A 26,298-nucleotide genomic window follows, 5' to 3' on the forward strand; every position below is an offset into this window, starting at 1 on the left:
TGTGCACTGCAAATTCCAATACTTGAAAGCAGTATCAAAGCTCTTAAGTCTTTATAGTTCTGGCATACTTAAATCATAGGTCAAGCTGTTGTATCATAGTTGGATTGAGGAATTATAAACCAAGAATTAAAAATAACAGATGAAGCGGGTGCAGGTGTTGGAGGTCTTTATTGAGATTATAGCACAGATACACTTCTATAGTTACCTTTCCACTTTTATACGATAGTTAAAAATGCTTGCTACAGTGCACATTTAATTTAGTAACCAAGAGAATCCAAAACTTAACTGCAGTTCAAATAAATAAATAACCTAAAGTTTAAAGTTTATATTTTAAAAAGTAAAAGGAACTGTACAATATGAAAATATAACAATACATAAACATTAGAATCTAAAGTTTTGTAGAAATAAAACTGCAATTTCCCATACATAAACAGTGCAAGAAATAAAATTCAGATAAGCTTCTGAACTGGGAATTTAAACAATTCTTAAATTATCATGCAGACATAGCATTTTAAGCCATGCTGGTTTCTATTACAGCATTAATGGTATCCCTTTTACTTGAAAAACTGATAGCCATTAAGCTCACCGTGACAACTGCTGCCAATCCACTCTTTCCTACAGTACATTATACACAGAGGTATTCTGTTGCATTCAAAAAGTAAAATATTACATGTTTCTACTGAAAAAAGTCAATATTTTACTTTTCCCCCTCCAACATGTTAGCTGGTTCAAAACAATGTTATGTAGTAAAAACAGCAACATTATTCCCGGGTTAGATGAAAATAAAGAAAAGCCCCCACTATATAATGGACCATAATCAAGAAGTGGTTATTACCTAGTCAACCTTTAAAGTTCAGATTTTCCTTTACTAAAAACATTGAAACTGTGGAGATGTTACAAACTTTGAGCTCTTGTTTAAAAGTGATGAATACAATAAATCTGAAAAAACAGTGGAAGTAGTTTTTCTTTTATGTGTGTGTGTAACTAGTTACATACAGCCTTGATTAAAGTGTTCCTCAACTTAAGTTGCTATACAAAATTCTCATTGAGGCAAAGAACAAGGAATGCAATTAATACCAAACTGTAAACACATCATTCATGTTACTCTGAGTGCACATCAACAACAGAAGAGTTCTCCTCATAGACTTTGGCAACAAGACTACAATAGGTCACAGCAGCATGAGTTCAACATGGAAGACTGGAAGCACTGCAAAAGAATATACTAAAAACACCAAGACCTCCTAGAAACCAGAAAAATCAGTGACAGGTGCCCTCCTCCTGATAAGACACTCGCCTGCTCAACTGCTGCTCTCTCAAAGCCTCAGTATTATTCTTGTTTTGACAGTTCTGTAGTCTCGGGTCTCTGTGCTTTAGCTGCATAGTTGCCTTTGTTTGCACTCTAACCATTGTAGGTCCAAAGGGTTACAGTTCTGTCTGCAGAAGATGACAAGAAGGAAAGATCTTGCGTGTGCCACCTGCACTGAATAACTTTGTCCTTGTGCTCCCCTACCACCATCAGAGGAAGCTGCTTCGTCAGGTCCCCTGTGGAGAGGAACAGAGATCATTACTCATTTCATGAACCTGTACCCCAGCCCTTGGGTGGTGGCTCTCTTTTAACCAGTTTGCTTACTCAAAGCTTACATCTGTATTTCACCTTACGAAGCGTACTTGACCTCCCTTTCTCTCTCTCACACATCTGCACAGAGCATAACAAAAGGCTCCAGTGTTTCACTTTTTAGGCATTACTGGACACAGTACAACTTAAAAATGCAGATCCCCACTATTTTCACACAAAGTGATTAAAATTTAATGGTCCAAGAAAATCAAGTCAATTAGATATACCCAATAACTTTCATATTCTTAACCCAATAAAAATGAGAATTACTGTACTTTTTTAGGGTTTTTTTTAAGGGTCAATTTTGTGAATGCTGTCTGAAAGCGATGGCCATCTCACCAGGCAAGTGTTAACCAGTGGTTTTACTGTAATGAGTCCCTCACCCCCAAACAAGGTTCAGTTCACAGCCTACACTCTCCGCATCACAACCAGCCAATTTCCACCAGACAATCACACAAATACACGTCCAACCTTTCAAAGCTGTACTTTCCCCTTTTAAAGTAAAACCCGATCCTTGAGCCAAGTTGTGAGCTGCAGCATCAGAAGCCCCACAGAGGAGGTGTGCCCGTGTTACCTTGCAGGTCTGTCACCTTGATCTTCATGTCGTAGGAGCCGGTGAGCAGGTAGTGCGCGCCCGGGGAGAAGCGCACGGAGCGCACGTCGCTGCCGTGCGGGTGGTAGCTCTGCACCATGCGGCCCCCGCGGATGTCGTACAGCATGCAGCTCGAGTCCTCCTGGCCCGTGGCCAGCAGCCTGCCGCTGGGATCCACCGCCACCGAGGCCACAGCACTCCCTGCAGGCCACACAACCCCAGCAATCACACAGCACAGTTAGACGGGTTCTTGTAAATAGCCAGGTTTCTTTTACACAAGAACGTGCATTGTAAAAGAACATCGAAAGCTGGCCTCAAATTTAAGGTGAACATACCCAGCTCAGAATAAAAAGTCTTTATGTTTCAGCACTAAAACCTCTGAAGCCATAAGTCACACTTGAATCATAGCAAAGACACTATTAAAGCTGAATGAGAAAGTATCTATTCCACCACAAGAAAAAAAGTCACTCTTATGAAATAATGTAGAATACTGCAAGGAATTCACCCTGGCCCTAAAAATTCAAGGTCTTCAGTTAGGCTGCTGTCGTTGAATGCACTTAAAAGTGTCTGTTTGAAAGTCATAAGCAAAAGTACTACCCATCTTCTGAAAGGAAATATTACTCTAGGAACAAACAAACCAACCAACCCCACAGGTATAGATATCCTCACAGGTTCTTTAAGCCAAGGCACCCTTCTGTGCCACAAACCCCCCTGACATTCACTCTATATGACCTGGACACCTTCAAAATCTATTTCCATGCCAGGATGATTAGAAGCATGATAGCAAATCTTGCCTGTTCCATGAAACGTTGTTCCCACAACACGAACACAGCTTGGCACTCTCAAATCCCAAAATCTTACAGTCTTGTCTTGGGATCCAGATGCAATCATCCAGCCACTCCATGTATAAAGTGCTAAAATATGTCCTGTGAACAAAAAGACTTGTTAATTTGATTAAGCATCACTAACCCAACACTGAAATATTACAGTTGGGATTCTTTTTTGCATTCAGAGACTCAAGGATCCCGTGGAAAACCTGCATGTTGTGTGATCCAATGCACCAGTGTATGGCAATACCCAGATTTGTGCCTTCTCTGGAATGAGGTGTGCACTGTCCCCATTAGCTTAACAGCAAACATATTTAACAATAAACACTGCCAGCAAACGTATTTAACAACAAACACTGCCCATCTCCCCTCAAAATACCTCAAGAGCAATTGGGAGAGGAAAAAAGAATTCTTGCTCAAAAGAAAAACACAATGACTTCAAACCAAACTAACCCAACAACTTCATTAGAATATAACAGAGAGTTAGAAAGTGTGACAGAAGCCACACTGTACCTACCAGTGTGACCACTAAGGGCATGTAGGCCTTGCCCACGCTGACAATCTGTTGTGTAAATATTGCAGTCGCCTGCTCCAGCACTTATTAAAATAGCACCACCACTTTCCGGGCCTTCCATAAAAGCAAGGTCTCTGATTGTGCCATCATGCATGCTGAATTCCAAATCTGGTCCTAAAATAATTTAAAAATCAAGGAACAAAGTAAGGCATACTTTGTTTGTTAGTGCTGTGCTCTTTAAAGCAGCTACAGAGACAATACAGAGTATTTTAGGCAAGGGTGAACATGCCACCAAGTGCAACCATGGCTGTGCACTTCAGCACAGAACACACTATTTGAGTTACTACAGTTCAAATAAAATCTCTATGAATCTCAGGTTTGAGTTCACTTGAGCTTCCTCCTTCCTAAAGCTTTGCAAAATGTACATAGACCATAACCACTGCCACCTGCAGCCAAGGTTTCTTATAGAGTACATTGACTTCTTTTTGTAAACTCTGGTGAACTCAAAAGGTTCTCTTTGCCAGGAGGAAAAGATCATTGAGAGCATTGAACTACAAAGGACCAGGAGCCTAAGTTCAAAACAGAAAAAATATGAGCCACATTCAACATATTGATTAGGAGGAGTGGGCATGAAAAGTAGTATTTGCTGGGACAGAAACCTTTTTAAGATGGGTGAGAAGAGAGAACTAGGCAGGAAAAAAAGGGAACTAGGAGTGGAAATAAAGTCTTAGTGACAACCAAGCTCTAGAAGTGGGTAAGAACACCTGGTTGTTTTCTGCATATAGGGAGGAATTTGCCAGGAAATAGAACAAAATCAGAGTCTTACAAAAAGCAAAACACAGTCATCCAACTCAGATAAAACCCTAAAGATAATTTTAAACCTCTCAGTGGTTCTTTGCTGGATAGAGACCACAGTGATGATAAAAGGGAAAAGAGACTGAATTAAAATATTGGAATAAAAATAACAAAACATCAATGTAAACTGAATGGTTTTGACAAATACTGGAATTGAAAATAAGTTATTTGAACTAAACAGCCACACTGTACCTGTTGCATTACAAGTTTCTGCATTGAAAGGCAGCACTTTCACATATTTATCATTAGAACCAGTAGCCAACAGCTGTCCACAGGGGCTCCAGGCTACGCAGTAGATTGATCCTTTATGATGCTTATTCCTCTTGAAGCGAACTACAGGCTGTTTAGGAGTATTATAAGCACTGGTAGAAGAAAAAAACCAACAAAATGAACAACATATTTCCTTTCATTTCTAAGGAAAACCAAGTATTCTAAAATGAAGATACTATTTTTCTGTTATTTTGGGTAACATGAAATTCATATGACTACTTGCACTCAAGCACACATATATGATCAAAGGCAAAAGGATCTTCTAATTTTCTGCATTTTTCCTCATCTACCCAGTCCCTTCATCTGGAAATGGTTGACACAGATAAAAATATAGTAATTACTAGCTATAGGACAACAACACATTATCCCCAGAGTCCCAAACCGGTGTGAGTTTTCTCTACATCCTTCATACATCAATACCTTACTTCTACGGCCACTTTTGAATATGCATGAGTTCAATTAAGCAACAGTAGGCTAAGCCTGTGCAAGAAAAACAGATTTACCACCCTACGTTAATGAATGAATCCTGACAGCATCTAAATATACCATACATTATTATTTTTAAAACCATATCAGCTTTACACACTGCTGAAATAAAAGCAACAGTCCCAGTAATTTACATTTCCTTGATTGCAATCAATTCCTACAATGTTCTTCTTATGCTCTCACAGCAGGAAGAAATCAAGTGCTTAGGATAAAATACTGCAGTACCCATCTCCATATCACTCCAGTAACATCAACAAAAATTCAACAAACTAAATTGGTATTGAAAAGATTCATAAACTTTATAATAAATACTTGAACAGAAGTGGCAGAGAGAAAAGACAGAAGACAATCATCCAAGCCTGTTGAAAAACTTTGGAGATTAACATCGCTTTAGTAAAGAACACTAAAGTAAACCTACATGGCAGCTAATTTTATTTTGCTGCCAGAGAGGAAATCCATGACAGATTAGCCTAAATCAGGATCATTCAACACACTACAGAGCTTCCTAAATGGCCTAATGCCTTATCTCACACTCAGTTTGGATTGACCACACCGTAAGAGCTGAGGATCACTGACCCTCTCAGGACATGGGAGCACTACCCAGGTCAGAGACCCCTGCTGCCAATCCACTGCACAGAAACACTGGGATTATCTGAGCAACACTGGCACAACTGTAACATGTATCTGTCAGTGTTTCACCTTAAAGGTGTGCAACCCCACACTACTAATACACCCTTAGACAAAGGAAAACAACAACTCCAGACCAGCCTGTCCTGAATAATTCATCGGTTTGAAGGACAAGTAAAAAAAGAAATGTTTACTAGGCCCAGCAGAGCTTCAAAGGACAGTTATTCTGCACAACCACAGCTCTTTGAAAAGCACATAATTTGGAATGCGTGTCTAGACTCATGTTGTTACAAGGATTAGAGTATCTTTAAGATAATGTAATCTCTCTGCTGACTTGTAAATCCCATGATGATGTATTTTAGGCAAACTGCAAGCATCGTTAAAATCAGCAGTGAGTAGAAGAAGTACAGGTTCAGAATTAAGGAAATCTCAGTATTTCTTCCATGTCCAGATGCACTGTGTCTCTTGTCACATCAGACTGTGCACTCCAAGTACAGCTAAGGCTGCAGAGATGCTCAAACCTTTCCCAGCCAGCAGAATAAGCAGCTGTGCAGGAGCCAACGCTTTGCACTGCTTATCAGTCAAGAGGCTGTTTGGGCTTCAAGCCCAGTAAGCTGCCTTGGATTAGGTAACAGAAATCAATTCCCTTTTTTGTTGTGTCATACATTGCTCATAAATATTTTGGAATTAAACTTCAAAGGCTACTCTACTGATGATATTTAAGGAGGAAAAGAAAAATCAGATTATTTTTTAGACACTTTGGAAGCCTGAACATCAGTCCTAAGTGGGAAGATTCCCAAATAAAATCATTGTGCACACTGGTAGTTCCCTATAAAATTGTGGAGTTTTAGAAGCTTGCACTTCTCTCCTTCTCCAAGAAAATAATTAAAGTGGAGCAGAATTAAGGAGGTTACTATTAATGTGGCAATATTTATTTTCAGGTATATTTTCCCCATTCTATTAAAAAATGGGTGAAAAGAAAACTAAAAATGCAGGTGCACAGTAAACCACAACTGGTGCTTTTTCTGTCAGAGAACCAATATATCTAGAAAACAATGTTTAGAGTAAAAACGGGCCAACAGACACACTCTGGCAAGTTTTGTTATAGAAGACAAGAGGATAAAACTTTCTTTACTGTTAAGTCTGTCCTCCTGCCAGAAACTGAACCTTGTGAAGCCCAGCTTGTGCTGGCTTGGGAACTGACAGAAGCTTTCTCCCACTGTTACAGCTGGAATATCAACACCACAGGCCAAGCAGCAAACTCACAGAAGCCCAACTGAGACAAAAAATACCACTTTGATAAGGAAAAGTGTGGTCTTGTGCCCATACATCTTGGAAGTAATAAAGAGAGCTAGGAAGTAGCTCACAAATATACAAATACTTCAGCACATCACCTTATTTTTGTTTAGCAGTTCAGGATGCCAAGAAGAGCATTACTGTATTTATGGCAATAAAATAAAGGTATGAAATGTACAGCTATCAGTAGCTACAGAAAAAAGAAGTGCTATCATACAGAAAAACAAATGATTATATTTATATAATCATTTATTAATGATATATAATATAATAAATTATTATAATGAATATTGTATATATTATATAATACAGAAAAATAAATTATTTTCTTACCTTGGGTCAATTACTTCTGGATAGGCACAAACTCTCAAAGTTTTAGAGTTGGAACCAACAGCATATAAACTCCCACTGGGATGAAAGGCTACAGCTCTGACAGCTTGTGTGTCTTCTAGAGTATTAATGCAAATAAACTGCTTTTTTGACTTGTCATCCTGTGTAGGAGGGTAACAGTAAAATTAGGTTCTTCCATGTAAAACTGGACATTTAAAAGTAGGTGTGACTGCTTTGTGGAATAATGTAAAGCTACTGTAACCACGTATTAACAACTAACAGCACGGCAGGTTGGATCAAAGTACAGTTTTGTAAACAATGTCTGCTCCAAGTCCAAGAATGCCCTTGAAGCTCTTTTCTTCAACTGACTTTTACAGATAACATTAATTAGTATTTCTCATTCTCTCCCTAGACTTCCACCTGCTTTTGTTTTTCTAAACAGCCCACTTCAGACAGGCAATACTAGTTTATTTCTGTGTAAATACATTTGATCTGTGTGAAACTTGCAAGGGGAACAAAGTTGTCTTTTTACTGAAAACGGCCCAAGTCAAACAATTTCTAAAACAAATATAATATTAAACGTAGGATCAGATTTTCAACCTGTAACACAAGTTATCATTAAATTAGGCTAAATTTTATTACATCATCCTCCTTCTGACTTCCTGACCACCTTTCTAAGATTGTGATTTTTATTTATGTAGAAAACTTTGGAATGTACTTCTTGCAGTTATTTCCCTATTAACTATTCCCCTGGTTTTCAGACCATGCTGACTGGAATCCAACACTCAAAGTCTTAACCTGGAAAATACAAAACAATGGTTGTAGAAGACATCCCACTGGAACATCTGTTGTACAAGGAGAAGCTGAAAGAGCTGGTACTGTTTGGCCTTGAGATCAGAAGGGCTTTTCAGGGTGTGCATGTGTACATCTCACCAGTGTACATAAATACGTGACTGGGGCAGTGAAGAAGATGGAGCAGGACTCTTCTCACTGATACCCAGTGAAAGGACTGGAGGCAGTGAACACCAAATAAAATAAAGCAAATTCCACGTCAACTTTTTTTGCTGTGTGTTTAAAAGCACTCTTTTTACAAAACACTCTTGGTGTTTTAAAAACACTGTGAGCGTGGTCAGACATGGGAAGAGGTAGCCCACAAAGGCTGGGGAACATCCTCCATCCTTGGAGAGACTCAAAACCCAACTGCACCCAGCCCCAAGCACCCTGTTCTCATTGACTCTCTTTTGAGCAGTGTGTTTGGATTCAGCCTCCAGATGTCCCCTCCATTCTCAGTGGTTCTGTGACTGTAGGCACAGCACCAACCAAAACTCATTCTAAAGGGATTTAAGGATTAAGTACTGAATCTTTTGATAACACACACGGTAAAAGACAAGAAAGCTCACCTCATCGCCTCTTGTCCTAGATAAATTCCCTGAAGAGTCTTCTGACTGTGCCTGAGGGACAGCATGTTCTGATGCACTGTTTTGATTTGGTGAAGTGTTTAACATCACAAGACAAACAACAAGAGCAGGGATACATTTTTTGGTAAGTACTTTTCGGACTAAAGTTACAGTTCCAGTCATTTTCAGAACTGACTAATTTGTGTAGTGTTACACATGTCTGAATCACTACCACTAAACTATAACTTTTACAAGGGACAGCCCTTTTTGCAGCAGCTCCAAGCATTGAAAAAGTGAACTAAAGCTAAAAATATTTTTCAGTCCATAACATACTTAGGTATAGATACAATATATATGCACACAGAGAGGTGGAAGAATTACTGTTTCTTTCAGGTCAGCACTACTTTTAGTTAACAGCAGAACTTGAGTTCCTATTCTGCCCTGCTTTTCCCTTTAACTAGTTTGTATTTCATAAAATAGCTTCCCGAAACTTAGAATAACACAAAATAAACAAGAACTACGCATATAAGATGGAATAAAAAGTCCAAAATTAAAAACAAGCCCATAACAAATAACCACTATTCCTCATGCATGCAGTCAGAAAGAAAAAAAAGACTTTATAATCCCTACATAAATATTTGGAAAACACTGATCACGGGCTAAATACCCCTATTCAATGACCAATTAATGACCAATTACCACTCAGCTACCAATAAGTACAAAGAGCTGTCCCACAGTGCTAGCAGAAGGACATTTCCAGCCCTGACTGCTCTGCAGTAACTCACCTGAGGTTCCCCTGTACAGGTGACTCTTCAGGAAAGGGTATCTGATTAGCTGATCCACACTTGCGAGGGGTGCTTGTATTTGGGCTATCAGTTGTTATCCTCTGGCTACCATCTGAAGGTGCTGATGTGAAGTTACTTGCTGGATTTGTAGATGCAATCCCTTTGCTCCCATTACATTGCTGGCTAAGTGCTTGTACATCATTTCCAAGACTGTCCATGCCCATATTTAATTCTCCCAGTTTCTGGATAGATCTAATAACAAATGACAAGTTAAAAAACCCAAACAAGCTCATTATGAGAACTTACAGAGGGATATGAGTGGGTAGAAGAATGAAACTTCCCCAACCTGTTAAGAAACTGTTCAGTAAGGTTCTGCTGCTGGTCAGCTCCATCTTCTTGATTGACTCCACCTTCTAACAACATCTGCTGATACAACTGTCGCTGCTGCTCCTTCTGCTCTAAGTGCTGCTGGTAACGTAGCCTTTGTCTGTAGTATTCCTGAAACTGCTCCGTGGAATCACGAAGCTAAAAAGAAATGAGAGGCACAGATGGAATTTAAATAGTTAATGGTGGTATTTAACATAAATATTTACTTTCTGGATCAGTATTTCAACACAGGCACCAAAAAAAGCCAGGAGATTCATCTCTGAGGACTGATGATTTCATTCTTCCTTAAAACCAGACACAATTTGCATATTAAAAAGAGAAAGCACAGCCGGCCTATACTATTCACTGTTGAAGCAGTCCTGCCATAATTCTAAAGGAGTCTGCTCTTTCCTACAAAGCTTCCAAAGTATTACTTAAGATCAAAACAAAAAACTGATTGAAAATAAAACCCAGAAAACTATGTAAGTCACACTTTCATTACAAATTTAGTATTTTCTGCCACGCTGACACCTCCCTGCCATCAGTCCGCAGACCCAATTTACCTCTCCCAGCAGCAGTGGTCTATCCAAGTGTTATATTTTACTTTTGAAATTGGTGTCCTGTTTTAACTCTAAATTTCTTTATTTTCTAGGCCAAGCAAACACATGAACTCCCTTTCTCATAGTCTTTTCTCTTTTACAAACTGTCTTTAGCTTCCCACACTGCCAGCTGCCCAGGACTTGCTGCTGTCTGCATTCCCAAACCTCATTTTTCTTTCACTCTTCTGCTAACAGCTAGATAAGAATGAACAAACAGAAGACCAAATGCACTTTAGTCCAAGGCCAGATTATCTACTCTGAACTGCCCTACATTTTCTGAAGGAAAAAAACAACCTGCATATTTACCTAATAGAAAAAACCAGAAAAATACTAACAGAAAAAAAATAGTAACAGTAAAAAAAGCCTCGTGTGGGTTTTTGTTTGTTTTCTGGAGTGACAGCTTTGCCATCTATGATTTAAGTTGGATAAGGAGATCCTCATAGCTTAGCTCTGCATTAGTTCAGACAATTCATACACATTCTGTCTTTAACAGCCTTTGCATTTCTTCTATTAATAATTATTAATACTTGCATTATGTTTTTGTTTTCTGACACAATAGGGTTTTTTATTTACAATGGATTTTCTAGCGCTGTTGCATTTGCAACATATTTACCACCTTAGGTTTCCCATGGTGAATACTTGCAATTTGGAAACTCCAAAATTATTGACAGAAGTCAAAAGCATTTGTTTTCTGCGCTTGAAATTCATGAAGTATTCCCCACTCCCTGGGTTATCATCCTACACAAGTATATATTCTTGTCTCTACTTCTTTCCATGACTGATACTTGTTTGTTACAATTGTATTCAATCTTCTGCTTTTTTGTATTCTGTGCCACTATTTCCCAACCAACATGCAAACCTAAAATATGTTGCCCAGGAGCCCTATTCTAGAAACTCTGGCTTCTAAATCAGCCTCTACAGGAACACATCAAAACCAAAGCTCTGAAAGGAAACTTAAGTTAATTTCTTACTCCTACAGGTAAGTAGGAGTACACCACTATGATGTGGGAAACAAAACAAGATGAAATTGCACCTACTGTAATTGGTACTACATTTTCTACCTGTATGTAACAGCCTGGCCAACACCACAGCACCTCCTTGCCCTCATTCTCTCCCACAAATTCTGCATCTGCTTTATTTTCTATCCCCTCTTGAAGCCTGCACTGTTCTGTACCTAGCTAAGCTCTTCCTTCCCTTCCCACATGCATCCAAAACACCACTGCAGCAGAGAAGAGACTCCAAGTCCTTGAGGAGTCCTTGAGTCCTCCTCATATGTGGAGGACTTTGTTAATCTTACAGCAGACTTCACTGCCTCACTCAAGTATCCAGAGCCTACTAGAACACAGCCCTGTCAAAGCCAGGCTGGTTTTCAATCCTACACACATGTCATGAGCCAGGACAAAGTTTACTTAAGAAAATCAAACCTGAATCTGCAAACAGAACAGACAGCACACTCAATGCTATTTTTCACTACCAAATGTAGAGACTGATATTTAACTGTGGGAAAAGAATAGATTAGGCAACTATTTTCATTGTTTCCTTATGAGCTATTATTTCACTTACCCCATATTGCTGTTAAGACAGAAAAAAAGAGAAAAAGATAGTCACGGCACATGCCTTCAAAGATGAATCCAAAAAAGTTATACTATTGGACTCTGAACAGCAAAGATATATTTACAAGGGAATTGCCCACTTTTAATCTCTCTGTGTTCTAGACAAGGACTGATGTAAGATGACCTAGGAAACCAAGTGTTAACACCAAAAATTACAATCTACATGCTAGATTTCTCACTAGAACATGAAGAGGATGCTTAAGCGCTGTTTAATCTAACATTGTTGGCTTTTTTTTTTTCCTTCCTTTTAAAGATACACACAACAGTTTAGCTGGACTACTGATGTGGCAATGCACTCTAATCAGCTGCATTACAGACTCAAATGACAGCAGGACTTTATACAATGGGGGCACAAAAAAAGTAGTAGCTTCTTTTACAAGATGCAATATGGCATTTTTACTATAGTAAAAACAAGATTCAAAGCAACCCATTGTCATGCATGAAGTTCTCCACACAAAGGCAAATCATTATGAAGTGATCAGAACCCAGCTCAAAGGGCTCATTATTTTTAAACAAGCGAGCAGTACCTCATTTTTCTCTTGTTTGGCTGATCCCTGACTCTGTGCTGCATGGAGGGGTTCATTTCCTGGCGCTGAGCTCTGGCACGAGGTCTCACTGCCAATGGGGTGCTGGGGCTCCACGGGAGTATCCCTGCTCGCAGCAACATGGAAGAGAAGGGACACTTAACTGAGAATAATCAAGAGCAGAAAATAAAGTGGAGAAAGACAACACTCTAGACTAAGATCTGGAGACAAAAGCATGCAAACTACTTACGTCACATCAAACTGAAGATACTGCTTAGGAAAAAACATACACCTGCAATGTGTTACACTAAAGAAAATAAACTCCCTGACAAACAAAAAGCCCAGCCAGTTTCCAAAAAGCCTTACTATCATAGCACACCCCAATTTCATTTTTGACATGTGACTTCTACATCCTTTAAGTTACACAAAATCTTCCATTTCAAAGCAATTATGTACACAAATCTATCTGATATACTATGAGACTAAACTCTTCCCAAAGATAACAGTTTAATTATCACTACCAATCTAAACTGAAACTAATATCCATGGATCTTTAACATCCATCTGCTTGAATGTTCCTGACAGTGCAAGGTAGAAAAATGTTTATATTGGTGCTACTTTTCTTCCATTATAAGTTATTTCTGCATGACACTCTTTCCAAAACTGTTTTGCAATCAATCAGTAAATGTGCAGAACACATTACAAGCCCTGGATGCCCATCTTCAGTTTTATCAACTTAAAGTCTTTTACCCAGGGACTTGGAGCAAAGGTTTTTTAGAAGTTACTTTGAACTTTTTGGGTACCTCTGTACAATAACAAAAGTAACTCAGCTGACTAAAAGACAATTGCCTGGTAAAACCCAAGATTTTAATCAAATAAAACACCTCCTTTCAAGGTAAATATTAAGATAAATATTAAAACATACATTACTCTAAGTATTTTCATTATCACTGGTGAACTGACATCAGTTTGGTCGTGTTTGTTTCCTTTTACTGAGTTTAATTACAGCCAGTCTTTACCATAACACAACATATGGAATATTGCCCCAAGGCAAGGCTAATAGAGATACCAGCTGTGGCCTGGATTGATCCTCACAGCCCCAAATCATCTGCTGGCCACTGCACCCAGTGCAGGGCAGGGCTGGTACCCATCTGCTCCTCTAAGGGCTAAAAAAGCTGGCAGCTGCTTTCCAGGGAAGTTCCACTATAACCATTAGAAAGGGACAGAACTGCTGATCCAAAGAAAGGCCAGGCAGAAACACGATGATAAACTCTCAACTGATAAGCACCATTTCCCCCAGTTACCAGGACATTCCTCTCAAAAGCCAATTTTAAAGTCTACATTTCATTTAAGAACTTATTGATAGCATAACCCAACTATCTCAATACAAAACCTATAATACCTTCAGCTGCCCTACTCATCTTTGGTTTAAAAGATATGAAGTAAATATTTCAGCTGAGCTACTATTGTAACAATTTAAGTGATACAGGAATGCTACAATGATGACATATTGTCACTTCCGCGGACTTCACCCAGCTATGGTACTTGTTCAAGTATACTTAAGTAACTAATCTACAGTGTCAGGACCAAAATTATTTATCAAGACTTGAGGACAGAATGCAATGGAGAAAGAAGATGGGAGTTACAGCTATTTCACTGTGTCCATTGATTTATCTGGAATGGGAGAACACAGTAATACTGAACACAAACCCTAGCTAGTCCATATTATATATTCAGAGTTTATTTGTGCTCTGTGCTAGGAAACTTCAAGGCCCAAATTGAATCCATAAGGCTCAACCTCAAAAATGAAAATCTACTCAGATCATAAAAGCATAAGGAAGAAAACACCCTCTATACAGAGTTTTCACTACAACAGAATTTAAACAACCAAATTATGCTTCAGTGTTACAATTATGTTCAGAGGTCCAGTGCAGGTAAGAACACAGGAACAGTGCAACAAAGCCAAGGTAAAAACGGAGCTCTAGCAGCACTTACCGCTCTGGTGACTCTTCAAAAATGCTGTGACATTCAGTATTCTCAAGCATGAGGCTCCTGCTGAGGTTCTGTACTCCAGGGTAATGGAAATTGGCGAAGGAGTGTGACATGGGGGAGGTTTTGGTCCCGAGGTCTGTGACCCGCTTGTCGTGGTTTGTGAGTCCACACGAGAGCCCGTCTAAGGCAGGGTTTAAGGAGCGGGTCATGTAAGCGTCCGCCGACTGCGGCCGCCTCATCGGGGATGATGGATACGGAGAGAGTTTGCTGATAAGAGGTGTCAGAAGGTCAGCATAGGCAGCTTTTGTAGGCTTGAGGAGTTTATCAACATGAATATTAAGCATCTTTTGTTCAAAAGCACAAGAAAACACAGTAGCTGGCAGATTCTGCAGCCACGATAATAGGCTTAGGTCCAAGTCATCACAGCCATTACCACACAAGAGATCAATGCCCAGCAATACTTCACTTTCTGTGATTTCTTCTCCTGTAGCTTTACTCTGACAGAACTCCACACAACATTCATAAAGCAGTCCCTTCATTACGAGCTGAAACAGGCGATTGTTACTGGCTTTGAAGCCGGCCTCGCTGAGCTTCCTGTCTGCTGGGATGAACTCTGCCACCATGACACAGGCCTCCTCGAAGCAGTGCACGCGGGCCGTGCTGGGGTTCCAGTCCTTGAACTCGGCGTGGTTGGTGAGGCGCGGCAGCGTCAGCAGCAGGCACAGCTTGCTGTAGTCCTCCTTGGAGGGGCAGTACTCCTCCAGGGCGTGCAGGCACTGCACCGCCTCCCGCATGGTGAACTCCAGCTGCGGGACACGACAGCAGCGTTACAGCCCCTGCAGCACACGGCTGCCACACCAAAACACCTGAACAGCCTCTGCAGCACACGGCTGCCACACCAAAACACCTGAACAGCCTCTGCAGCACACGCCTGCCACACCAAAACACCTGAACAGCCTCTGCAGCACACGCCTGCCACACCAAAACACCTGAACAGCCTCTGCAGCACACGCCTGCCACACCAAAACACCTGAACAGCCTCTGCAGCACACGCCTGCCACACCAAAACACCTGAACAGCCTCTGCAGCACACGCCTGCCACACCAAAACACCTGAACAGCCTCTGCAGCACACGCCTGCCACACCAAAACACCTGAACAGCCTCTGCAGCACACGCCTGCCACACCAAAACACCTGAACAGCCTCTGCAGCACACGCCTGCCACACCAAAACACCTGAACAGCCTCTGCAGCACACGCCTGCCACACCAAAACACCTGAACAGCCTCTGCAGCACACGCCTGCCACACCAAAACACCTGAACAGCCTCTGCAGCACACGCCTGCCACACCAAAACACCTGAACAGCCTCTGCAGCACACGCCTGCCACACCAAAACACCTGAACAGCCTCTGCAGCACACGCCTGCCACACCAAAACACCTGAACAGCCTCTGCAGCACACGCCTGCCACACCAAAACACCAACAGGCAGCAACAGGACCTGTCTGCTATCACTCATTCATTGCTATGACTGCTGACATGTTGATTACAAAAGCACACAGAGTCTGAAATTGCTGATCCAAGCGTAGTTACAACAGAGACAAATTCCTAGGTGCTTTGACTTCCTAGAATCCCCCATCCAGTCCCATTTTTTACAGATTTATGGAACGTTTTCATGTCACTGGAGGTTTGATGGGCTTAAAATTTTAAATCTGTGAGCAGGCAGCTCCAATTCTATTGTAGCACAAAAGGTTACTTCCATTCTCAAAGCCTGCTGGCTTATTTTCCCCTTTATTTCTATAACCTATGCCAGTAGCTTTTAATAAAAGCCTTGTAGATTGTTCTAGTTTCCAGTGATTAGTAGCTTTTACACTGAGATCTTCTGTTCTTCAATCAAAAATGTTAAGAAAGTTCAAAGTGTTCTCAGAAGACCTCCAAATGAACAGAGGGCTTTATTACAAAGCCTGTTGATAGCTAAGAGCCAAGAACCATGCAAAACCTGACATTTTTAGTTACACAGATTTAAAAGACAGTAAAAATCCCCACTTAACTACGCTACCTAAACACTTCAATACAGCGGCCTTTGACCCACAACATGCCAACACATTTGGTAACATTTAAAACAAAATAAGTAACAATAATCTGAACTTTCCCCTCTACTGCTATCCTAGTAGCAGTATACAGATTGAGGGATCAAAGGACTAGTACTCCTCCTAACTAAAAATATGGACTTCTAAAATTCTCTACTCTGTCAAGAAAAAACCCTGAAGTACAATGTAAATGTAATGGGACAGAGAATTAAAATCAATTCAGTCTGGAAAACAAAATCACTTGTCTCAAAACTACTGTAATCATTTTTAATTTCATAACATTTTTGTCTTAGAAATTTAGTATTACTGTATTGTCAACATAAATGAAAAACTGTAACTAATTTCACAATCTGCACACTTTCTTTGCCAGTTTGAATTAATGTCTCTTTCCATATCAAAAACTTAAGTCCACAACTCCTGCTGTTTGCACATTTAACTGAAAGAGTCCTTTGTGAACACATCTGCTCCCTCAGAAAAACAATTCTGACCTTTCTCTCCAAAACCAACAGAAATTAAGCATAAAATTAATTCAAACTTTCCTCTGGCCCGAACTACTACAATAAATTTCTGTGATTCTGAGGCCTGTTTCAGAACACTTCTGGGGGAAAAAAACAGTGATAAAAAAAAAAAAAAGAAGAGCCCTGTACTTTAGCACAATGGTCTAAAGTAAATCTGAGGGTAAGGACCACAGACACAGCATATGGTCACTGATCTATCTGCAAAGTTTCAAGCAACCCTTTTATGTACAATTGTATTTGAGACCAGGGAGCCACACTCACTTCTAAAGAATACTGATTATTTATCCAGTGTTTATGAAACCATTTGGTAATAGCTAAAATTTATGTATTTAATGCTGGGAGCTTCCACTCTGCCTTTAATCAGACTAATCTCAAGAGATTTTCTGACAACAAAAAACATTCCCAAACCAGAGGCAATTCTTACATGCTGAGGCTCATCTTCTGCTGACATGGCATTGTTCACACATAAGGCTTCCAAGAACTTCTGCTTCATAATGATGTAACGAAACCTGCAGGTGCAAAGGGAAAAACTATACATCTTGCTCCAGTGAACATTGTTCTAGAGACAAGCAGGTTATTTTACATCAAATTTCTGAGTTAGGCATAGCTATTGTTATGACAAGGAACTCTTACACGAATTTTAACAAATTGATAACCACATCTTTTTTCAACATATTTTTTTTCAACACAAAACATTTTTTCCGTAACTGCTTTCAGAAATATTCTATTACAAATATTGAAGGCTAATTAGAAAGAAAACAAGTATAGCAATCATATTATTTCTTGAATAGACGTATGACAGAGCATCTATTAAAAGGTTTTACAACATGAATCATATTCCTAAAGTGTATGGCACATGACAACTCATTACAGACTGTGTGCACATACTTTAAGTGCAAGTTAAAAAACACATGCACACACTTTAGAAACAGCACACAGGCTAGAAAAAACCACCAAAAACTAAAGTGAAAACTCATAACCACTGTTTTTATAGACAATACTTAGAAATCCATGTATTTTCCAGAACTCAAAAAACCTGAACTCTGACATACATTCTATTTTACCTTTTCTTGTCAAATTTTTCCATACATTCAAGAGGCTGAATAAACTGAAGAACCTCATCCCACTGGCCATCAAGAATCAGTTGCCTAGTAAAAGAAAGGATCATTCCTTGAATGTCACTAGATAAGAACACCTCTTTTCTAAGTAAGCAGCTCATTTAAATACAAAACAATTTAAATACACTATGTCTTGCACAGGTGCCAAGGTGACTCTTTAGTAAGACTAACAATAACATCAACATCCAAGCCTGTCCTCAACATTTGAAAAAATAACTGCATACTGGAAGGACAAATTTTAAGTACTTCTAAAGGCACATCAAAAAGGACAAAATGTTAAACTGAACAAGCAAACAACAGAAAAAACCTATGTCAATGCATGCTACTGGTGCCTGGTCAGTGACTCAGATTGGCTCACAGAAGGATGTCAGTGACTCTAGAGCTGGAACACACTGCAGGGCTGGGCCACAGAAGGGGACCACAAAAAAGCAAAATACCATGAGGGCACAAGTTAAGGTCTCCTGTTTAATGCCACAGGGCTGGTGACTGAATCACAGGCCAACCCTTGTGTTTTCATAAATGTGGCATTAAGAACCAGAAAATGAAGTCCTACCTTAGGAAGAGCATGTCATCTGAAAACAAGCCATTAATGACCCCACTTTCTTTCTCAAGTGCCAGCATGCTAATGTGAAGTTTCCTTGAGTTCAGAAAATCTAGTATTAGCTTAATTATTTCAGCTTCTTTAACGTTCACTGTTTCTTCTGCCGTCATGATGGCAGCCTAAAAGGAAAGAAAGAATTTTAGCTCTAATCAATATCTTATTTTCTGCTTGGTCAGCAAATGTTGGCTGTCAACAAAAATAAAAATGCAGATTTACAGGACAGAACATAGTGGCATTACAAAAATTTAACAAGATTAAGTAACTGATTTTGAGGTAGACTATGAAGCCATAATTAAGATCTACCAATGCACCTGCAGCTTTTCCATTTCTGTCCTATGCATAAACAGGCCCAGATAAACAAACCTACCAAGAAATCAATCCTCTAGCAGTGTGAAAATATTGTGCTTACTAAGTCTGCAATATGTAAAATTTTCCTCCCTGAAATGCAAACAGTGAAGTTCAAAGAGTGTGAGAGTCACTTACTACGTCATCATCTAGAGCTCTCACATATAAACTTAAAATATTTCTAACCCATATAAAAAGCACAGCACACTAAAAATGCTATCTCTCCTTCCCTTAACTTTGAAGTAGCGTACGACAGCTAAGCCAGGGGTTTCCATTCTTCCTAAGAAGGACTATTTCTGTCTCTCCCCTGATGAAGGCTGTAAAGTGCCAGCCCAAGGTGTCCTGAGACAGGACTTGCTGGCTGCCACGCCCCAGCGCTCCCCTGCCTCCAGCTGTGTGCTCCTGGCCCTTCCTCAGCCCTCCTCCCTCTGTCACTGCAGGAGCTTTTCACCAGCTCATGGAGCTGCCTCAGTGTTCTAATGAGCTGTCCAGCCATCAGAGGAAGTGGGCAGATGTAGCTGGGGTCAGCAGGCTGCATGCTTGAACTTCCCACAGGCACAAGGTCCAAGCTCCTTTGCAACACAATTCCTTCAAGGATTATGAGAATTCCAGCATGTACTCCTCTTAGGAAACCTGAAGTAAATTCTTCTTTTGGCTAAGTCTTGCCTGATTCCAATGAATATGACTTAAAGTAGAAGCTGTTGAACTTCCTTTTCCAAATGGTTAAATGACTTCACAAGTGTCTCCTGAACTGATCAGCTGAAAAGGAACCAGGGATGACGGGAGAAACCCACTAACACAGCCAATCTACACAGTATTGCCTTATCAGGAGCCCTAAAAAACCAAACCAAATCCGCACTACAGGAGCGGCACTCCTGTATCTACAAGACTATGACTTAACAGCAGGAAAATGTCAGTTTAATCCCATGTCACTACTGCAGAAAGGGACAGTGCCTGTTCTCACCTCGGCACTCATCCCAGCCAGCTCGCAGCCCCACAGCTGGGCTGTGTGCTGAGCCAGGTGCAGCTCAAGCATTAACTCACTCCATGGGCACACGGGCACAAATGCTGACACAGGGAACTGACAGAGCTTTGCTTTCTGGCAGTAGTAAAATGTCAGCCTGACTTCAGTGCACTCTCATTATCAGTTTAAGACCAGAGAAGAAACCAGTACCAGTGAGGAAGCCTCAGCAGGAGCAAGAGCCCCAGGACAAAGGAGGGACTGAAGCACAGTGATCAGAAAAACGAAGAAAGGTGGAGGGGAGATGACCACGCAGAGCAAGATAACCACAGCAATAGGTTATAGTTCCCAATCTCTTTCCCTTATAATTCAAAAGAGGACATGAAAATTGTTCTTAATTCCCTCACGAAATCATTCACTTATCCAGATGCAGCAACTGAAAGACAATCAGCTGTGGGCAACCCGTGTTCAAGAGAGCTTGAAAAAGCCTTCATGTATCCTTCATGTATGAAGGATACATGAAGGATGCAGCCTTCATGTATCTCATCCTTGGAAAACTGGTGTTAACAAACTATCTACACCTCCTACTAGGGAAAGATGCACAGAATCTCAGTAAGTTTGAATAAACCAAATAAAACACACAGTATTAACAAGAAATGAGTTATTTATCAGACAGGAAAGGAAGAGACAATTATTCCTCATTGATCACCATAAAGCAATGCCAGTGAACTTGAAGGGATACAAAACCTTAGGCCTTAATAACATGCTTTTTGCACTACTGTCTAAACCCCCAAATTTTCCATCTTCCTCACAATTGCATGTCAATGTTTTTCCACATAAAAGTTTTTGCCAGAACGTTTGACTAGCAAAGCATTTGATTATAGCAGCACAGTTTATTTTGGAACAACAGAGACCTAGTTGTGCCAGATGAAATGGCCTAACTTCTTAAAATGGGTCTAACTCTCATTTTAGCCACAGAAGACTCCTATCACTAAGTATTTTGATGGGTTTCATGAAAGATACACCCAAAGACCATAAGCACACTCTCAGTTAGTAAAGTTAGAAGGAAAAAATAAACTTTGGCTTGCAGAAAGCTTTGCTGCAAGAAAGAAAGATACACACACCCACAAATCAAAATCCAGAACTTGCAGAAAGATGCTTTTTCCTTATGTTGTAGCCCTGTTTCAACTTCCCCTTTTGGCAACTGGATATGGATTTTTGGTCCCAGACCAAAAAATCAACCCTACCCTTACATACTGAAGGGAAAAAAAATCAATACAAATTCAAGCAGCAGATTAGTATTAACATGTTAATTCACAACCTCATCTAAAGCATTTGCACTTCTCTTTTATTATGCTTCATGACATTGGTGGTTTTTACGTAAACTAATTAACCTCCTTGTCAAAAGACAAAGTAAGCTTAGGCAAAGCTCTACTGAGATTCCCCATCAGAAAAAAAATCAGACTAAGAATTCCTTTGAAGAAAGGAACATCAGGTCCAGCTTTCTTTTAACAGGCTCTACTGGACACAAGTGTAAACAGGAAGCCACCCTACACAGCTTCAAAGTTTGTCTTAATTATTTATATATTATACTGATGACAAAATGAGCATACTATTCAGTACTTTCAGAGTACATCTACATTATGTAAAATCCAGCATCTGTGAGCTGTCTTCCATTTTCCACTGCAGTTTTTTTAAAGTAAGAGGTTTGCCCTGACCACAAAGCCTCTGACAATTTTAACACTTAGCTTCATTTACTTAATTTTCACAAATCAGGGTAAAGAATGTTTGCACCCTCCAGATTTGATATAGGACTAGTGACAGCACTTTTGGGGTACAGTACAGAAAAGTCTATTAGGACCTCCAGACTTAGTCTGGATACTGAACTCCTGAAAAAGAGTTGAAGTACACTGATAAGCTGATCCATTAACAGCATTATGATAATATTCACTGTGCATTCCCTATCAGTGCAACACAAATAGCTAGAAAAGAACAGTAAACCTACTAGAGAAGATTTTCACATAATTGACGGTTTTTAGTCTGATGAGCTCAGACTTCCCTTATAAGCATTATGCTGTCAAAGCAATAAGCAGCATTTTAGCATTAAATTATAAATAAAAACAAGATTACACATCACCCTCTCTGAAATCGATGAGATTTTCTGACATTCAGTGGTATGTCAGTACATGTATAAATGAAAATAATAATAATTAAAACCCAAAGAACATCAGGGAAACTCAAGATTAGAGCTCAAGCTGCATCTTTGGTCCATCACACTGTATTACTTTCTGCTGGCACATATGGCACATAACGTCACAATCTGATCAGCTCAAGCTCTAATACTCAAGAATGATTGAAGCACAGCATTAGCTTGAGGCATAAATGAAAGCAAACCAGAATTAGAGCTTAATATTTCAGGTGCCTTGTATTAACCACACTTCCGATACACTTTTTGTCTTGCTCCGTCTTTTCAGAATGGCACTTCTCTACATCTTCCTTCCTTCTCCAGTCCACCCCCTCTTATCTTCTGCTAGTTATGTATTTAAATTTATTTTTCTACATCAACAAACCCAGAAAACTTCTTACCACAAACCTGACACGTCTTTCTCTTTAACTTCAGGGGACAAGATGTTGTTTAAATGAGCTCTTTGGAACATAAGACCTAATGCTAAATCTCCCGGTGAGAGGCTTCACCCTTGTTCTGTTCTTACTCGTGTTCTAAGAACATGTTAACAGCAAGAACCCTCTCATAGTGTTAAAAGCATAGGAAAATAACTCTTAAAACATAAAACATCTTTATAGGCACTTATGCGTATAAATATACTATTTCAGGAAAATGTTTATAAACATTTAGAAGCACCTAAAGATAGGTAGCTTAGAGACAGTTTAGTGCTTTCTTAGAAGAAATTTAAAATGCATATGCATTCACGTGATAAAAATGAAAAGTAAATTTTAATATTGAAAAACAAACTGTGAAATTCTAAAGTAGGCATAATTCATATATTATTTATCAAGTGAAACAAAACACTTGCCAATAGCATAGAATATACATTTGGAAAAACAGGCAAGGAATATACAGTCTTTAACTATTCTGAAATACAAGAAAAAAATATTACGGTTCAAATCTTAAGTGTCATGCTGTGAGAGCAGTGACACATTTAAAGGGACGCTCGATGCCAAATTAGGAGCCTGGGTTCACTGACAGCTGCGATGCAGACCCAACAGCCTCAGCATCCTGGTGAGCTGTCACAGAAAACCTCCCTGTGAAAAAGTCATACATATTTAAAAAGCTGGCTATTTTGCATTAAGCCATTTCACCTTTGAATCTACCCCACAGTCACTTACATTTGACTCCTGTGCCTTCCCCGAGGCCACTCCAGACTTCTGACCACACAGAGCCCACAGGGCACTCGGGGCCCAGTCAGTCCCTAGTGACTCCGATTCTGAAGTGCCCTCAATCATCTTCCAGTTATTCTACATCAAAAGAATTTACCAAAAAGAAAGAAAGAAAGGAAAAAAAGAAAAAAAAAGAAAAAAGAAAAAGGGAGAAGACGATAGGCCCAATTCTTATCACAACTGATTCCCACAGCAGTCAGCAGAGCTTGCTGACACCCATTTCACCCCAAGAAATCCCAGAGTTCATTATCTCAAATGAAAAGCACTGAGCATATTAAGGTCTTAACAGAAAACCTTCACTAAACTTCGAACTCTGAGACCTTTTCTTCTCCAATACACAGCAAATCAGTGTCCTCTTCCACACCAGCCTTTCCTGCCTCACACAGATTTTTCGCTGCCTTGCCATCTAGTAATCCATTTTGTTCCCCTGCTCAGATCAGCTGTTGCTCCGGAGCCGCCCGGTAATCCCTGGCTCACCACGCTCCGAGGTGACCGCAGAGCTCAGCGCTCACCAGTCCCTGCTACCACACGCACATGCCCTGCCCAGCGCATTCTGCACCGCGAATGACAAAAAGGTGACATTAAATTATGCAATACTTCACATCACAGTAAAAATATAAGGCAGAAAAATAAGAAAAGCCGAACAACTTCCAAAGACCAGATATTAACGCGTTTCGACTGTAATACCTCCCGTTGTTCCAACATTTTTTTCCTCTCCACGCGCGATTCCATAAGAAATCCATCTCCGCCGGGTTTACAGCAGCCGCCCCGGTTCACTGCGCCTGGCCGAGCCCGCACCGGCATTTCGGGAACGTGAGCTCAGCACCGGCGGCGGGCAGGGCCGCACGGCCCCGGCGCGGCTCCCGCGGGCAGGGAGCGCGGCCCCGGCCCGCGCCGCGCCCGGGCTGCCCCGGCCGGCCCACAACAAAGGGGCGGCGGCGCTCGGGCGTCGCCGGCAGCCGGGGCGATGCGCCCGGCGCGGGGAGGGCGCGGACGGGCCCCGGGCCCGGCTAGGACACCGGGCAGCGCCCACCTAGCGCCGCAGCGGCCGCGGCCCCCGCCCGCAGCCCCGCAGCCCGGCCCCCGCCCTCCGTCCCGCCCGCTCACCTGCGGGGCCCCGCGGCCCGTGCGCGCCGGCACCGGCGGGGCGGGAGGGGAAGATGGCGGCGGGCCCGGCTGTGCGGCGGGCGGGCCCGGCCCGGTACCGCGGTCCGTCCGGTGCCGCTGTCGCTCCGCTCGCCGCCCGCCCACACCGCTGCCCGCCCGGCGGCGCCCCGGGGCCCTCCCGGCGCCGCTGCCGAAGTGCAAAGCGAAAGGGGCGGGTCGGCACCGCCCCGCCGCGGGGGCGGAGGGAGGGAGGGACAGATGGCGGCCGCCGCGCTGGGCGGGGCCGCTTTGTTCGCGGCGGGGCGAACGCGCCCGCCCGCCGGCAGGGCCGCGCCCCGCGCTGAGGGAACGCGGGGCGGGAGCCGGGCGGGGCTGCGGCTGCCCCGGCAAGTGCGGAATCCGCCGCGGCCCCGCCCGTCCCGGCGGGGACACTCACCCAGAGCCCGGAGTCACCTCACAAAGGGCGCCGGGCCGCGTTCCGGGGCTTCCCCAGCCGCCAGCTGCCTCCGACGGCCCCGAGGCAGCGGCGCTCGGAGCACAGGAGCAGCGCGGGAGCGGCACTGCCCGTCCGCCACCGCCCGGCTCTCTGCGGGTGCGGCGCGGCTTGAGGCTCGCTGGCAGCACCCTGAAGGGCTGCATGAGGGGCGATTCAGGCCAGCCAGGGATGGTTTTAGCGCGTTTATGCAGTCAGCTGCTTCTGGAGGCTGTGGAGCGAAGGACGCGTTCTTTACAGAAATCCTCTGTATGCCTGTGTGATACCCGCGTTTTATGAAGATGTATTCATAAATAATTTGACTTCAGTTACATTTTTGTAATTGTCAAAAGATTATGGCACTTCAAATCATTACGTGGAGCAGTCAATAAGCTTGCTCTGTGTTTATGTGTAGTGGTGAGATGTTAAAATGCAAGTACAGTACTTGGACAGAGTGCTTGTGAACACTCTGCAGTGCCCTGGCAGGCCCTCCCAAAATCGAGATGGTGCCAATTTTCTGACAAGCTGATGCACGATTTTTATTTTATTATTTTATTTTATTTTATTTTATTTTATTTTATTTTATTTTATTTTATTTTATTTTATTTTATTTTATTTTATTTTATTTTATTTTATTTTATTTTATTTTATTTTATTTTATTTTATTTTATTTTATTTTGTTTTATTATTCACGTATGCCATGCATCAGAGATCCAAGGAAGGTTGTCAGGGATTTCAGTGAAGCTGAACCGGATTCTCTGTCACATTCACAGAATGTCAGTGAGGTCAAGTGTATTTACTAACTGTTTTGATAAGGATCTGCTGAAGGGCAGAGGGGAACCGTGGGGTTTTTTCTCTTCTTTTTGAGCAGGAATACAAACAAATGTCTGAAAGGCTGTCCAGTGAGGAGTGTGCCTGTCTGCACAGCACTGACTCTGCCAGGCATGTGCAAGGAGTGTAAAACTCCATGGTTCCTTTTGTTCCAGTCCCAGCTTCACTTCCC

General features: G+C 41.5%; 1 protein-coding gene across 3 annotated transcripts; it reads right to left on the reverse strand.

The window, feature by feature from the left end:
- Positions 1–149: 149 nt before the first annotated feature.
- WDR47 (WD repeat domain 47) lies at positions 150–25,004 on the reverse strand. 3 transcript variants are annotated; one of them, XM_063407674.1, is made up of 15 exons: positions 24,824–25,004; positions 18,967–19,133; positions 18,360–18,443; positions 17,720–17,804; positions 14,692–15,494; positions 12,700–12,823; positions 9,941–10,119; positions 9,595–9,846; positions 8,813–8,888; positions 7,416–7,573; positions 4,596–4,765; positions 3,552–3,722; positions 3,002–3,133; positions 2,190–2,408; positions 150–1,542 (listed from the first exon to the last, which is right to left on the reverse strand). In XM_063407674.1, exons 2-15 carry the CDS (start codon positions 19,122–19,124, stop codon positions 1,400–1,402), a joined length of 2,754 nt encoding a protein of 917 aa, XP_063263744.1. In that variant the 5' UTR covers positions 19,125–19,133; positions 24,824–25,004; the 3' UTR covers positions 150–1,399. The 3 variants fall into 3 exon arrangements, with proteins under 3 accessions (XP_063263744.1, XP_063263743.1, XP_063263742.1); XM_063407673.1 differs by lacking the exon at positions 24,824–25,004 and adding an exon at positions 24,404–24,540; XM_063407672.1 differs by lacking the exon at positions 24,824–25,004 and adding an exon at positions 23,666–23,684.
- Between the last annotated feature and the right edge of the window lie 1,294 nt (positions 25,005–26,298).

Source organism: Prinia subflava, chromosome 10 (assembly GCF_021018805.1).
Source record: "Prinia subflava isolate CZ2003 ecotype Zambia chromosome 10, Cam_Psub_1.2, whole genome shotgun sequence".
Lineage (NCBI taxonomy): Eukaryota > Metazoa > Chordata > Aves > Passeriformes > Cisticolidae > Prinia > Prinia subflava.